Source organism: Drosophila nasuta, chromosome 2L, assembly GCF_023558535.2.
Source record: "Drosophila nasuta strain 15112-1781.00 chromosome 2L, ASM2355853v1, whole genome shotgun sequence".
Taxonomy (NCBI): domain Eukaryota; kingdom Metazoa; phylum Arthropoda; class Insecta; order Diptera; family Drosophilidae; genus Drosophila; species Drosophila nasuta.
In genome coordinates, this window is record NC_083455.1 from 27206747 (window position 1) to 27219350 (window position 12604).

The following is a 12604-nucleotide window of genomic DNA, read 5'->3' on the forward strand; positions in this document are numbered from 1 at the left end:
GGAGTGTGTGTTGGAGTGTGTCTGCTCTTACCTTTGAATGACTCGGCAACAGATTGACATTTTCACATCAAATTTTTCGGAGGCGGGTCGCTGGCAATTTACTTAACTATTTATGGCCTTCTTAAATGCTTAGCAACAACTTCAAATTTAATGTGAGATTCAAGCGTTTGTCGCATTAAGATTACATTCAATTGACAGTCCCAAAAGCTGTTCAGAAGTAAGTGAACGAAACTTAAACAGATACTTAAAATTTATTTATCAATTTCGCTGTCAAGCTGAGCGATCTATCAATTATTATTGTTCTTCAATAAATATAGAATACAAATATTTATTCCAAATATGCTTGATGTGTATCAAGCACCAACATAGCTTTTTTAGTTTAATGTTGACAACTAATCTTTGAAAACTTTAAATACTTTTATTAAGCCACTTATAATTGGCATATGTAAATTGTTTTCTTACAACTGTCATTACAAAATTCAATCGATTGAAGGGAAAATTGTTGACTTGCCTTTTGCCTATTATGAATTATATTTATAGTAGTTTCTTTCATCTTAGATAACATTCGAGAATATAACTTAAATCCTAATAATTCTAAATAATTTCTTCATTTATTGTTCCTTAATTTTTTGATTACATTTTTTATTCCTTTGCATACCTAAATATATCTCTGAAAATGTAAATTTACAGATTTATTTAAACTGTAAATAGTAAGAGCTATAGACTTTGTATGTTTCCTTCCCAGATTTCACTTTGAACTTTCGTTTATGGTATTAAAACCTAAGGATGAAATTGATCTTAACTTGCGCATATTAATTGTTATATGAATAAATAAGATAAGCTTTTGTGTTTTCTTTATTCTTATGAGCTGCTTGATTCCTTAGGAAACTTTGTACATAGGCTATAGAGCTAAAGCTAGAACTATTCTAAAAATGTTAATTCATATTTTTATTCAAACTATAAATTGTATTGACTTTGTCTGTCATAAGCAGATTTCACTTTGAACTTTTGCTTATATCATCCAAATGTAAGGATAAATGCCATCTTTTACCTTAAAAGTGTTATGTTGCTTCATTGCTATTGATTCTTTTGACTTTATAAAAGATGCACAAAAGTAAATAGTTTGCTAAAAAGTGACGTGTAATAAATTTGCCTGCTTCAATTTAAACTTTCGTTGATAAATTTGAATTAGAGAGATTGGAGCCTAATGAGTAAATGTTATCTTTATTCTTAATTGCTGCGAGATTCGTTAGGCAACTTCACATGCTTGAAGCCTTTTCTAAAAATGTTAAATCATATAAATTGTATAGACTTTGTGTAAGTTTCTTTTCGGATTTCACTTTGAACTTAGGCTTATTACCTTAGAGCCTAAGGGAGAACAATGAAAACTTACCTGTTGCATTTTAATGGTTGAGCTTCTTAATTGCTTTATGATTTCCTATGAATAATATGTGTGATTAGAAAAACTACACTCAAGTATCAGAAAATATGTATAAATATATTTATTGAAAATGAATTGTAAATGCAACAGACTTTTCTTCTTCGCTTTGAACTTTTGTTAATTACTTTCGTATCTAGCTAGCTTGCTTTGTTTTGAATCGCTTTGCAAAGGCCTCTTTGGTTGGTTGGTTGGTTGGTTGCTTGTTATGTTTTGGCATCAATGTTGACATTCATTTTAGCCAGATTGATGCGACTTGTGGCATGGTTCGGCTGCAGTTGCAAGGCCTTGCGATAGCATGCAACCGCCTGTTGCCGTAGGCCACGCATCTGCAGCATGGCGCCGAGATTGGCGTGTGCATGCGCTGCCTGCGGATGCAACGCGGCCGCATGACGATACCACAGCTCCGCCTCATCCAGACGATGCAGCAGACGCAGTGCATCTGCCACAGCCGCTTGTAGCGCATAATTATGCGGTGCCAGCGAGGTGGCACGCAGCCGATAGACGAGTGCTTCCTCTGTCCGCAGCTGTTGCTCCAGGAATTCAGCTGTAAAGCGATGGAGTGACTCAGTGTGTGTGTGTCTGTGTGTTAGCTGGCCAAAATGATGTTGCTCTGCTTACCATAATGATGATGCACGCTGGCCTCCAGAGGCGACACCATCAGCGAGCGTTTGAACCACATTTCTGCTTCTGCGCTGCGGCTGCGCTGCATTATTAAAGAAGGTTGAAACAAGTGTTTAGCAAACTTAGTGGGCGATTTTTAAATGTCTTCAACAACTTTCGATAAACTGGCATATTTTAATTGAAGGATACAAATCATTGAAACAAAAACAGCAAACAAACAAAAAGAGCAAACATAAAAAAAAAGATTTGTGTGGAAAAAAATGTTGCAATTTGGCAGACAACAAGACAAGACAATTTCATATGATGATAAAGAAATGTATGTTCAATGGAAACACTTTTTATTTATGTTAGAATATAGAACTATATCGATATACCAAATATCGACTTCGGCATATTTTTGTATGTTTGCAGTATATTTGTAATTTATGGTTTTATTTAGAATGTAGTATTATACCAATATACCAACTATATATTTCGGTACATTTTGGTATTTTTGCGGTATATTTTTAGAATAAGGTTTTATTTAAAGTGGGTAGCGGATATTATTAAGAATGTAGAACTATATATCGATATACCAAATACAGATTTTGGTATATTTTGGTATTTTTGCGGTATATTTTTAGAATAAGGTTTTATTTAAAGTGGGTAGCGGATATTATTAAGAATGTAGAACTATATATCTATATTCCAAATATAGATTTCGGTATATTTTGGTATTTTTGCGGTATATTTTTAGAATAAAGTTTTATTTAAAGTTGGTAGCGGATATTATTTGGAATGCAAAACTATATATCGATATACTAAGTATAGATTTTGGTATATTTTAGTATCTTTGTGGTATATTTTTGGATTATAGTTTTATACAAAATGAGTAGCGGGTATCCCACAGCCGGGCACACTCAACTGTGGTTTTCCTTTTTGTTTCTTTTGTTTGCTTTAAGATACAGTTCATTTATATATCAGGCATTGAATTTCAAAAGTTTTGTACAACACATTCACAATTCAAAATGATGCTTAAGTTCGTGTGTCGGATTTTTCAATCTTTTTTGTTTATTTAAAAGAAGGAATTTCAATCAAAGTGTATCGATGCAAGAATGTAAATTGCTAATGGAATCATTTAATCAAAACATAACTAGAACATTAAAAAGTCGTCTCTCAACGACTCTCTTTATTTTACTCACATTCCTGGCCAACAATTGTCCATATTGGACATAGATGCCACTCTCAGTGGGTTGCAGCTGCAGCGCCTGCTGTTGTTGCTCCTCGGCTGCCGGCCATTGTTGCAGCTCGGCATGCAACACAGCCAAACGCTGATGCAGCTCAGCGCGTTGAACCACACTTTGTGGCAAGGCGAGCGCCTCATTCAGCAGTTCAACTGCTCGCTCTCGTTTGTCCACCGAACGTTGAAGTGAAGCTAACTGCAAGTAAGCGCTATGACGCGCCTCCAAGTGCGCCTTGCGATCGCGTACGCCGCGTCCTTGCAACCTGGCGCCCATCAGCAGCACTGCAGCAGCTTCCTCACTAGAGTTGCCAGCCAGCAGCGATGTGGCAAGATTGAGATATGCCACTGCCAGCTGTGGACGCAGTTGAATGGCTCGTCGATAACAGTTCACTGCGCTGCTGTAGTTCTGCTGCTTTTGATGCACCCAGCCCCTGAAAGTATGCAGCAAATATTTTCACTGAGAAATGTTGCAAGGGGGAAATTTCTCAGTGTAGAGTTAAGAGAAATGAATTGGGGGATCACGGAAGCAAAATAATGTGATGAAAATAAAGGTATGAAATCTTATCTTCATTTATAAAATGAGAATTTCCAATTAATATACAATTCTTTATAAATTGTAAAATTAAAAAGAGAAACAAATATGCATATTTAAGATAATTATAACACTTGAAATTTGTATACCCTTTTATAGGGTAGAAGGATATCATAACTTAGTGCCTGCAGGAAATTTATAAAACAGGCATATTTTAAATGTTGTAGTATATAAATATACCAAATATAGCCTTTGGTATATTTTTAGTATTTTGTGGTATATTAATTTGTGTGAGGAAATGTATGTACCGGGCATATTTTAAATGTTGTAGTATATCAATATACCAAATATAGCCTTTGGTATGCTTTTAGAATTTTGTGGTATATTAATTTAGAATATTTCAAAGTTAATATCAAGCTGTTTTGCTGTTGTCAATTAAGGATATTGCTTTATTTACTTTTATTCCAAAATATGCATATTATTTAAACTGCTTTTAATACTTTTTTTTCAGAAAAGTGTTAAACTTTCATAATTGAATGGCTATAAATATGAACAACTTTAAATCAATTTATATAAAGAAACTTTATCTGCTGAGTGAGTATTACAATACTATTTTAAATTTCTTCTATTCCCTTCTATTATTACTTCATATTTTAAACTTCAAACTACCCAATAAGAGAATAGAAATCTTCTGAAATTATTTGATATTTACATGCATACGAAACACAATTTCACCAAAGCAATAACTTTCCATATTCGCGCGAATTTCATTATGAGAACAACCAAGGGAAAATGTATTTTTTAAAGCGCTGCCATAGTTGTGCGCTTGCAGTTAAGTAGAAAGAAGTGAAACTTGTTAGAAATGCAAAAGTGGAGGAGTGAAAAAAGCAGTAAACAGTTACTTATCGTCGAGATTGGACCCTTTCGCCTGGCACTAAGCATAACAGTGTGCCCAGGCGAGGCGAGGAAAGGCGTGTTGTTGAGTCGAGTCGAGTTGAGTTGAGTCGCAGAGTAAATTAACTTTGGCTGTGTTTTGCTGCGGTTTCGCTGGGGCTTTCGCTGCTCTAATTGCAATGTTCGCTGAAAATACTTGAAAATGTGTTGACCTTCAAGTATTTTCACTGGGCTTTCACTTGGCTTTTGCCGCTCCCACTCCCATTCTTTCCCCCGCAAAACCGCACTCTATCGTTGGCTTCATTTAATTAACAGAATACGCTCCAGGGAGCTGACGATGGTCGAGATGAAAATGGGGGGAACAAGGGGGGCGGAAGAGACAGCTCTAAAGTGCACATAGATGTACGAAATTTGCCAAGTCTATCGGGTGGGCTAAACAAATACTACCTGAATCAATGTAGGAATGAATGAGGAAAGCGAGGGAAGTGGAAGGGAAAGGGAGACACACTCGACGTATTCATATGAATCTCTCTGGTCTGGTCTGGGTTTTTAATATAAACAACAAGTTCGTATATGCATGAATAAGTGCTTTTAAATAAAGGATGCATTTTATTTGCAGCTAAAACGTAACAAAACAGTACAAAACAAACCCGAGCACAGATTGCACAACACCCAACCATAACAACAACACCAAAAATATAAACAACAATACGAACGAAAACAACAACAACAATAAAAACAACAGCAAGTTATTCAAACAAACGACGCGTTCTAAAATTCGTGTTGAGTTGCGACAAGAAGTCCATAAAATCAACAAGAGGGCCAATTCAAATAGTTTTGTCACACACACTCTCACACACACACATGTGTGATTCGCAATATTATTCTAAGTATAAATATCAAACTGACAGCAGATTTTCATTTTCCATTTGCATTGCTCTTTTGTTGCAAGGAAATTCTTTGCCCAATCAAAAGAGATTCATTTCTCTGGTGCTTCAATTTCTTTGTGTTGCTTCATTCAAATAATATTAATTAATATTCTGAAGTCAACGATAAATTTTAAAAAATTTCTTCGCAGACTTGAATTTTTTTTCTAAATTTCTTTTTCACATATTTTAATTAGAAGATACGATAATTAAATACATTCTCTGAGACCTTTAGTAGTCCCATTTCTCTAAAAGTATTCTTACATATTTTTGTTGAAGGAGAATTTCTTTCCCAATCAAAAAAGTCTCTTATTCATACACAATCTTTCGTTCGTTTTGTTGGATTTAAATAGTATTATATAATACTAATATTCTGAACTCAACGATTTTTAAATTATTTCAACATATGACATACATATTTAAAATGATTTTTCATTAGAGATTAATATTATTAAATAAATTGTCTGAGACTTCAGGTGTTTGTTATTTCCCTTATATAATTTTGTTGCCATGAAATTCTTTTCCCAATTAAAAGAGACTAATTTTTCTTGCTCAAGCTTTCTTCATATTATATTGTTGCATTTTAATAGTATTAATTAATATTTCTACTTCTTTTCATTCTTTTTTGAAGTCTCTTAAACAAATTTTAAAGAATTTTTGCAGACTTTACAATTTTTGTTGCCTTTTTGTTTATTAGCTGGTGGAGTCTGAAGTTTTTGGTTAATTTTGAAGGAATTTCTGCAGTCTCTTTCTTAATAGTTTTAAAAATATAATATATTTGAATTAATAGCTATTTAAGCAATGAAATTATTAATTTCATTCAATCAGAGTAAAGTCTATTTGTTCATCAGTAAAATGTTTGATAGTTATCAGCAAATGAAAATTGTAAATAAAGTCAATCTATTTATTGTATAATTTCCATTTGCTGATATTTATCTCTAACTTTACTGTTGATTACAAATTTGTTTGCTTAACTTGCTTAGCTTAGCTTAGTTTGCTTTCTACTTGGCAGTAAACTTTACAATTTACCCTCGCTGTGCAGCAGTTACAATTGCATTTTTTTTCATTTGTTTAAAATTTGTTTATCGTCGAGCAACAACCCATTGAGATTCCATGTAAAATGTAGCCGCTGCCCCCCCCCTCCATCTGCCCCACTTGGTCCACAACTATAGGAATGCCAATAGCGAATACAGAAAGAGAGAGAGAGAGAGAGAGGTATAGAAAGAGAAGCAGAAGCGAAACGAAGCGAGCCAAGTGAATGCATGCGAATTGCAGTCGAACAACGGATGGATTTGCTCAACTGAATATTGAGTATACGACTAGTGCACGTTCTATTCTATTCGATTCTATTCGACAATATAGAGAACCAAAAATGTTGTTTCACAACGCTAGACCCCTTCTGCCCCCTCTTCTATCTTTGTCTGTTTCTCCCTTTTGGCAGGTGAAAGAGGAAAAGGAGGAAAAAAAAAGGCGGAGAGAGAGAAAAGAGTGAAAAACAGAAATCGAATTATACAGCTCAGTGATTTTTGGGGTTTTGGTGTTTGGTTGCGCTGTTACTTGTAGGACGTGTACTCTCTGCCGCTTTGATGTGGCATGCTACAGCTAAAAATCACAGCATCCCAACACACACACACACACACAGCGGCAACACAATAAATCCATGACAGTTGACTGGCAAGCTGCTCGGTAGAATGATGGGAAGCGGGAGTTGTGGTAGAGCGCTTTAAGGTGTGCGAGACTATTGATGGCTTTACGAGTAAATAATGTACAAACAGCTGCTTATCCGCGTTGCATGCCACCAACAGCGGCAACTTTGTGATGACGTCGACGTGGGGTGGCAATATTGACATTGATTTTCGATTAGACGCCGGAAATGTGACATTCTGAGGAGCTTGCTTTTTATTACTTGGCAGCTTTAAAGTACCGTCGCGTTTATGGAAATGCGACCCAACTTGACTCTTCAGATTAGTCGACAACAACGAAAGAGAGAGAGAGCGACGCTGTTGCATTATGCAACTGGTCAGAAGGCGGCGACTGGTGACTGAATTCAATCAGGGCAACTTTTCGATAAGCTGCAAAGGCAACAGCCAACAGCTAACAGCCAATATCACGACGTTCAAGTGCCCTGGCCCGGCATTGAGTAAAGCGTAGAGAAAAGCGTCTTAAACTTTTCAGCAGCACAACGCTGAAATGAATTCTGCGCCTTTTTAGGATCTGGCTTCAACTTGCCTCTGCAACTTTTATTTTACTTAGCTCCGTGCTCTGTGCTTCGCTCTGTGCTTTGCTGTGACAGCCTTGTGGGGCGGATCGGGTATCGCTTTGAGCCAACTTAATAACTTGAAGCCTTAGCAGTTATGAAGTTCGCGCTTCTCTCTTTTATGTCGTTGACATTATTTGAAATTTAAAGACTCCCAACACATTTCTATAATAAGTGTTTGTTGGCAAGCTTTAAATAGATTTCTATATTATTCTAAAGTTGCTTTCGTATGTCTTAAACTGTTTATGTAGATACGGCTCTCGGGCGATATTAAAGCTTTATTTTACTTTGACTTAGAATATAATAAGCAAATAAACTCATTGCACTTAGAAGAAATAATGTCTATATACAGCAAATTGTTAATAACTCAGTATAATAATTATAAACCAAGTAATTTAAAACAAATACAATCAAAGTACGAAACACAGATTCTTTCAAAGCTGATTAAAGCTTTTGTGTCTAACAAAAAGGTAGAAAGAATTATTAATAGCGGAAGAAAGTTTTTTAAGCTCTTATAGCTTTCAAAGGTGATGCACTAAGCCCTTACTTAAGCTATGGATCGAACCATTTCCAATAAGTAGATATTTTGTACGTTTGATAGGTCTTAAAAGCAGATGTTTTCTAACGTGATTTGAGATTTTACTCACGAAGATAATTAGATTATATTTTCATCAGCTTTAAGCAACTTATATTGAAGTTTAACTAAAGCTCAAAGCTCTTAGTTTAGCTATGTTATAAATAAATCCAACAACAAGTATTGTCAATATTCGAAGAAGCTTTTAAAGTTGATGAAATTTTGCAATCAAAGTCGATTCATAAAGCTCTTAGTTAAGCGGCGAATCGAATTTCAAGCAGCAAGCAGAAATAATGTACGATTGGTAGGTCTTAAATACAGATGTTTTCCAATCCTACAACCATTTACAACAAGCATAATCAAAGTGCGAATAAGCATTTAAAGTTGATTAAGGCTTTGACTATCGCTAACATTTGTTAGATCTTTCAGTATATATGTATGTATATTATTATAGCAAGAAAGTTTGCAAAGCTCTTCATTTAGTTAACAAGCTATCTAAAACAAGCATAATCAAAGCGTGAAGAAACTTTCAAAGTTGTTTAAAGCATATTCAATAATCAGAACTACTAGAAGCATTTGTTTTGACTTACGCAAGTCTGTTAAGTAACTCTAGACGTTTTCGTCAGTTAGGCAGTCATTATTTGGTGCAGTGTAATTACGCATCGTCGATTCAAAGTTGAGTTTGCTTTTTGTTTCTTTTGTTTTGAATGCTGTCTCTCTTGACTTTTCCCCATGCATCTTTTACGCTCTGTTTCTAAACGAAGGCAATTGAGCCACAGCAGGCGGTAACTACATGAGAGAGAGAGAGAGGGGGGTAGTGGGGTATTATATGCTAGATGTGATTACAGTCTTTATGTGTTACGACCAAAGGTAGTTGGCCAAGCTGCCGCTTCTACTACTGCTTCTGCTGCTGCTGTTTGCTGCGGTTGCCCGCCCGGGAGTCGTCTGCAATTATTTGTATTGGGCGCACAGCTGTCGCCGAGCTCAGTTTGCATTTCACTTCTCGTCTTATAGCAGTGGTCGTTGTTGTTGTTGTTGTAGAGACACAAAGTTGGCAAGCAAACGAAAAGGGATTTTCCTACAATTTGCCAAAGAAGCAAAGCGAAAGGATTTCTTGCCTTCCTCTGTTGATGATTCTTCTACGCTTTTTATTTCGTCTTTCTCGACTCTTTTTTTTTTTTGGAGCGTAAAGCCTATTATGTCAAACACAATAATCAACAATAAGAGGGGGCGACAACAACGACTACAACAACAACAACTGAGAGTGTCAACAATGATGACAATGACAACGGGGCGTATGAGCATTGCCCAGGCAAGGCTTGGTTTGGCTTGGCTTGCCAGGGCAAGGACTCACTGAAAATGACGTCGAGCTGCATATTCAAAAGGACTCTCGCTCTTGCGCTCATATGTCAAGCTCGTTGAGCAACTGGCTAAAGGGGAAAGGGAATTGGAATGGGAAGAGGCAAAGGGAAAGGGCGCAGAGTTCTTGCTGGGTGTATAATGTGCAGGCATGCTTATCCATTGGGGAACTAGCGGGCGGTCCTGCGTTGCCTGCGCTATTCTCGGACTGCGGTGAGATAAGCATCAATGTCATTGACCCCAAAAGAGTCAAGCAGCGTCAGCAGTTGTCGCTGCGAGTGTCCAGCTCTTTGTATCAACTGCTGCAAATGCCAATTGATGTTGTAATAAATTTAAGCTTCCAAGTATTTCCATAAGCTGAATTCTTGTCAGACATTTATTTTGCACAAAATGGAAATGACTAGTGTCAATTATATTTAAATTGGTTAAGTTCAGTGGCAATTAGTTGAGCTCGATTTAGGTCAAGTAGAAAAAAGATTTCTTCATTAAAGTTAAATACATATGTGATATAACAGAATTTCTTTATGTTTATAAATGTTGAAAATACGAAAAAATGATTATGATTTCTGAGAATTTTATTGCGATCGGATAAACATTGTAGAAGTAGAAGAAATCGGATTTCTGGTATATTTTGACCTATAAGGTATATTTCGATTGAAGCACTTCATTGGTATACAAAACAATCTGGTATATTTTAACCTCTATGGTATATTTCCAAAGTAGTACTTAAATGAAATACGAAATATAGTCTTCGGTATATTTTAGTGCCCTTTTGGTATATTTCAAGAATAATGCCGTACTATGGTATATTTCGAACGTGGTACTTCAACCAATGTATCAAAGATAGCCTTCGGTATATTTTGGTATTTTAGCGGTATTTTATTTGGTAAATTTTACGAATTATACCGCATTGTTTTGCTTTTATTAGAAATAGTTAGCGAATATCTCACAGTCGGGCACACTTGACTGCAGCTTTCTTACTTCTTAAATTGAATATTTGCTTTATTACTCAAACAGATAAAATTTGGTATTTTAAGTACTTCAGACAGATTTTGACATATATAAACGTTTTTCTCCATTCCCCAAATATTTCTTCACTACAATCTAACTATAACTTTGTCTTCTGATTAATATTCTACTCTACAATCTATGACTTTGACTTAGTTGCTGACGCTTGTATTCTAATACGATCAAAATACAATTTACACACTCGTAATATTCTATTTGAGCTTTGTTTCCCAATTGGAATATTTTCCCTCTCTGCTCTCTGCTTGTCAATAGATCACAGCTTGCACTTGAGTTCCCTTTTTTTTTGCTTTAAGCACTCTTGAAACCGTTGAGAGTTGCCTTAGATGAAATGTGAATCGTTTAGCTACCATCGCAGCGCATTCCTAGCAACTTTAATGTTTGAGCAGGGCAAAGGAGCACTGATTAGATAGCGCGTTGGTTGCATAAATACCAAAGGGAAAGGTAAAGGATGGAGGATGTCGGAGGATGCATTCAGCATGACCTAATTAATGGCATTCACATTCACATACGTTACTGCAGGGGATTAGAGCGCAATACAACACGCATTCAAAGGTTGTACTTGTATCGTTTAGGGTGCTGCTACTGCCAATGGATAGATGGATGGATGGATGGATGGAGTGAAAGGAAAGCTGGTAAGAGCGCGAGTGATGAGAACGGAAAAAAAAAGTAACCTGAATACTACTCGGTTCTTGTAGTCACAGCAGAAGCAGAGCCAGCAGGCAACTGTTTGCTGTTGATGGCTGTCGAGTGCATGCAAATTGCCATCGAAAAGATGCAGAACATGTGCCCGTGTGTCCGTTGCGCATTCGAAACCTTCTCCCTCCTCCTCTTCGTCCTCCCGCTGTTGACCCCTGGCGCTATCCAACTCTGCCCGCATCCGCATTGAGTTGATTTGTATGCGCGCAGCGGTCTGGGGGCAGAGCTTTCTTTTTTTTTCGGTCGCCGTTCGGGGTGTGCAACATCTCAGATGTTGTCCAAACGTTTTTGCCAAGTGGCCAATCGAAAGAGCGAGAGTGAGTGAGGACAGAAGCAGCTGCCATTTTTTGGCATTAAAGGCGCGCGAGTTTGCACAGACCACACAAAACTGCTACTACTAACTGCCCCCCAAGGTCGCGCCCAACGTCCAAGCATTCACTTTGAGCTTTTGAATTTTGAAAAGGCATCGAGCAAAAACTGACATCATTTTTGAGGATTCAGGTTTTGCCCAGTCAAAACGAAAGAAAACTCTCTCTCAGGCTCTGTCTCTTGCTCGGCCAAATTGCGATGCAGGCGCGAATTTTGCCTCAATTTGCATGCCTTATGATGAGTGGAACGTGCCAAGATTCGTTTACTTACAGATTATAGTGAGCATCCGCCATCGTTGGCCGTTGCCAGATGGCCGCTTGAAGCGCCAGCTTTGCCTCCTCGTAGCGTCCCTGGGAGCTCAGCACACTGCCCAGATTGCCCAGCGCTGCAAGCAGAAGAAACATATGGCTTAGGTTCACCTTGAGAGTTCAGTGAGAGAGATCGCAATCCAAAGCTTACAGAAGTAGAGCTTACAGAGCTTATTCACATAAAAGTTCTCTTCATAAAAGTTCATTGATTTGATGTTTAGTAAGTTTTTAAGTTTAGTGATAAAGATCATAATAAGCTTGTAAGAGCTCGATGTAGACTAAGCTAAGCTTTGTCGAGATTACATTATTATTACATTATTCACATAACATTTCCTTATAACAGTTTATTGACTTGATTATAATTGATCTATTAAGC

The 12604-nt window shown here is 36.8% G+C and overlaps 1 protein-coding gene across 4 annotated transcripts in view; it reads right to left on the reverse strand.

Annotated features, from left to right (window-relative positions):
• Positions 1-1425: 1425 nt before the first annotated feature.
• Positions 1426-12604, reverse strand: part of LOC132798280 (protein O-mannosyl-transferase TMTC1) — a 61003-nt gene continuing 49824 nt past the window's right edge. For 2 of the 4 annotated variants that reach the window (XM_060810076.1, XM_060810075.1), the window contains 4 exons: positions 12191-12305; positions 3244-3715; positions 2060-2144; positions 1428-1985 (listed from right to left, as the gene is read on the reverse strand). In XM_060810076.1, coding sequence (XP_060666059.1) covers positions 1645-1985; positions 2060-2144; positions 3244-3715; positions 12191-12305 — 1013 coding nt within the window. In that variant the 3' untranslated portion in view covers positions 1428-1644. Of the gene's footprint in view, positions 1986-2059; positions 2145-3243; positions 3716-12190; positions 12306-12604 lie in introns of all 4 variants that reach the window. The other 2 variants (XM_060810079.1, XM_060810077.1) reach the window with 2 other exon arrangements.